The sequence below is a fragment of the Piliocolobus tephrosceles genome, chromosome 5, assembly GCF_002776525.5.
Source record: "Piliocolobus tephrosceles isolate RC106 chromosome 5, ASM277652v3, whole genome shotgun sequence".
Classification (NCBI taxonomy): domain Eukaryota; kingdom Metazoa; phylum Chordata; class Mammalia; order Primates; family Cercopithecidae; genus Piliocolobus; species Piliocolobus tephrosceles.
The window spans coordinates 126,118,463-126,121,820 of NC_045438.1; the positions used below are offsets into that span (position 1 = coordinate 126,118,463).

The 3,358-nt window shown below is 50.7% G+C and overlaps 1 protein-coding gene across 1 annotated transcript; it reads right to left on the reverse strand.

Annotated features, from left to right (window-relative positions):
• Positions 1 to 688: 688 nt before the first annotated feature.
• On the reverse strand, positions 689 to 2,325 carry LOC111543158 (V-type proton ATPase 16 kDa proteolipid subunit-like). The gene is made up of 2 exons (XM_031935700.1): positions 2,236 to 2,325; positions 689 to 1,636 (listed from the first exon to the last, which is right to left on the reverse strand). The coding sequence occupies exons 1-2, from the start codon at positions 2,323 to 2,325 to the stop codon at positions 1,169 to 1,171; spliced, it is 558 nt and encodes a 185-aa protein (XP_031791560.1). The 3' UTR covers positions 689 to 1,168.
• Between the last annotated feature and the right edge of the window lie 1,033 nt (positions 2,326 to 3,358).

The following is a 3,358-nucleotide window of genomic DNA, read 5'->3' on the forward strand; positions in this document are numbered from 1 at the left end:
GGCATGATTTTGGCTCATTGCAACCTCCACTTACCGGGTTCAAGTGATTCTCCTGTCTCAGCCTCCTCAGTAGCTGGGACTACGGGCGTGCGCCACCATGCCTGGCTAATTTTTTTGTATTTTTAGTAGAGACAGGGTTTCACCATATTGGCCAGGATGGTCTTGAACTCCTGACCTCAAGTGATCTGCCCACCTCTGCCTCCCAAGGTGCTAGGATTACAGGTGTGAGTCATCATGCCCAGCCTGTCCTACCTTCCCTCCCTCCCTCCCTCCCTCCTTCCTTCCTTCCTTCCTTCCTTCCTTCCTTCCTTCCTTCCTTCCTTCCTTCCTTCCTTCCTTCCTTCCTTCCTTCCTCTCTCTCTTTCTTTCCAGGTTGGGGTGCAGTGGCCTGATCACGGCTCACTGCAACCTCCACCTCCCGGATTCAAGCAATTCTTGTGCTTCAGCCTCCCGAGTAGCTGGAGTAGCCTGCCACCACACTGGCTAAGTTTTGTAATTTTTGTAGAGACGAGGTTTCACCATGTTGGCCAGGCTGGTCAAACTCCTGACCTCATGCGATCTGCCCACCTCAGCCTCCCAAAGTGCTGGGATTACAGGAGTGCCAGGCCACCACGCCTGGCCAAGAAAAACGGTATAATGTCGTTATTATAACAGCATTAATGGTTATTCCCCCCACCCCGCGCCCCAAATTCGAGAACTTTATTGGACAGAGCTCCGCGCAGGGCCAAGGAAGTCTCGGCGGCGACGGCGGCTCCATCCAGGAAGTCTCAGCAACAGGAACCCACAAGGCCACACTCTAGCTAAGGTTATAGATAGCTGGGAGACCAGCGCCTCTCCGCAGACGCGGGAACAGGCCAGATCTTCATAAACGGACATCCAGTAAAGAGAAATGACAATTCTAAATCACCTGCATACACAGAGCACTCTAGGGGGTGGGGCGCTGGGGCCTGGAGGGGCGATGAGTGGGCCCAGATGTCCACGGCATGGGGCGGGCGGGGGCAAGGCCGGGGCAACCGACAACGGGCACTAGGACACTGCAATCAACTACACTGTACAAGATCAACTACTGGGGGCCGCGGCCCTGTGCGTGTGCGGCAGGCTCTTCGTTTTGGAATGAGGAGGGTTGGTCTTTACATCGTATTCTGTGGCTGGTGGGCTCGGAGAGGGGCTACTCTGTGGAGAGGATGAGGGCGACGATGAGACCATACAGGCTGAGCACCTCGGCGAAGATGAGGGTCAGGATCATGCCCATGAATAATCGGGGCTGCTGGGCCGTGGCTCGTACACCTGCGTTCCCCACAATGCCGATGGCAAAGCCGGCTGCCAGGCCGCTCGGGCCCACGCTCAGGCCGGCGCTTAGCTGGAGGCAGCTCCTGTAGAGGCTGATGTCATTCAGGGAGCTGGCGATGAGGACTGCCACCACCAGGCCATAGATGGCAATGACGCCAGCCATGACCACTGGGATGATGGACTTCATGATCAGCTCCGGCCGCATAACGGACATGGCCGCGATGCCGGCGCCGCTCTTGACCGTGCCATAGGCAGCGCGCGGGGCGCTGCAGACCACAGCGGCCGAGGCGCCCATGACGGCGAAAAACGAAGCATACTCGGGGCGGTTATTGGACTCAGACAGTGTCTGCGGGTGGGGAGGGGGCGAGCTCTGCGGGCCGAAGCGGAGGCGGAGGCGGGGGCTAGGACTGGCCGGGCGCTAAGGCGAGCACGCGGGCGGCGGCGAAGGCGATCAGCATTAATGGTATTTCTAAAGAAGAAAAGTGAACCATCCTTAATTCCGCCAATCTATTCTATTATCTCTATAATAGATGTCTCGCATCTAGACTCATATCCGTTGGTCCGGAAGCAGGAAGGAGCCCTCCCTTCTCTGACAGAGAAATTACTGCTTCCTTTGCAGTCTACTTTCCTCTGCTTGTTCATCGCCATATCTTGCCTTGATTCGTACTTAAAAGGTTTGGCCAGGGACATTTCTGATGTGTCTGTTTTTTTTTCTGTTACTTTTCCGGGTAATTTAACATGCTGGGGATGCGAGCACGTTAAATTTCCATCCATTGAAGCCATTCTATTTCTGGCCACCAGGGGGCATCCACAGACTTGCTATGGGCTCAGCGCCGCCCTCCTTGTCCTATTTACAACCTCAAGGTCATTTCAGGAGAAAGAGGTGCCTGACTAATCGGGTTATCCTTGTAGAGCTATTTTTAAATTTTTGTTTCTGGTTTCTACATTAAATCTTTCTTCCTCTTCTTCCCTCTGATTTTCTCTTGTCTGCACGTGTGCTTCTAAGAGGCTGTCTGTGATAGCAGTCACAGTCATCTACATCCTATTTACTGCAGGACAATCGTCTTCCGATTTTTTTTTTTCCGTAGGAGATATTATTCCTGTGGTTGTCTGAACACCCTCTTTTGGAAAAAGCAAAACAAAATGAAACAACTTCAAATATGGCAGCAATTCTTTTCAATGTCCTTGATGATAAAGAGTTGAAATCCTTTGATAATCCAAAGCTATTAGAAGCCAACATTGGCCATTAGAAGAGTGATCACTTTGGGTAATATTGTTTTTGACCCAAAATGCTGTGTGACAATAGTATAACAAGAATGTTTCCCCATATGGCTCAGGACCTGGCTTTGGAAGTCACTCCCAGTTGGAGTCCAGACTTGAGCTGAGCAATGGAATAAGTGCTTTGTTTTCTAAGGTGACTGTTGGATGGGAAAACTCACATCTCATTGCTTAGTTCTCACACCTCCTCTGCCTGTGGAGAATACTCCTCTGATTTACATAGCGATTTGGAGACGTTAAAGAGGAGTGTGTGGGTGGTGAGTCTGGTGTAGGGGAATCAATGCACATAAGGGAAGAAAGGAGATTCTGGATTAGAGATTTGACCCACTTGCCACCAAGTGCTCACAGGCCTCATATTCTGATCATGAAACCCTTTTTGGTATTAGGTGGACAGGAATTTGATGACAAGATTGGTTTGTTCTCTCTCTTTTTTTTTTTTTTTGAGATGGAGTCTTGCTCTGTCGCCCAGGCTGGAGTACAGTGGTGTGATCTCAGCTCACTGCAACTCTGCCTCCTGGGTTCAAGCAGTTCTCATGCCTCAGCCAGCCTCTGGAAGTATAGCTGGGATTACAGGTGCCTGCCACTGTGCCCAGCTATTTATTTATTTATTTATTTGTATTTTTAATAGAGATAGGGTTTCACCATGTTGGCCAGGCTTGTCTTGAACTCCTGACCTCAAGTGGTCCACTTGCCTTGGCCTCCCAAAGTGCTGGGATTACAGGCATGAGCCATCGCACGTGGCCTTGGTTTGTTCTTTTTTTTTTTTTTTTTTTTTTTTTTTTTTTTTTTT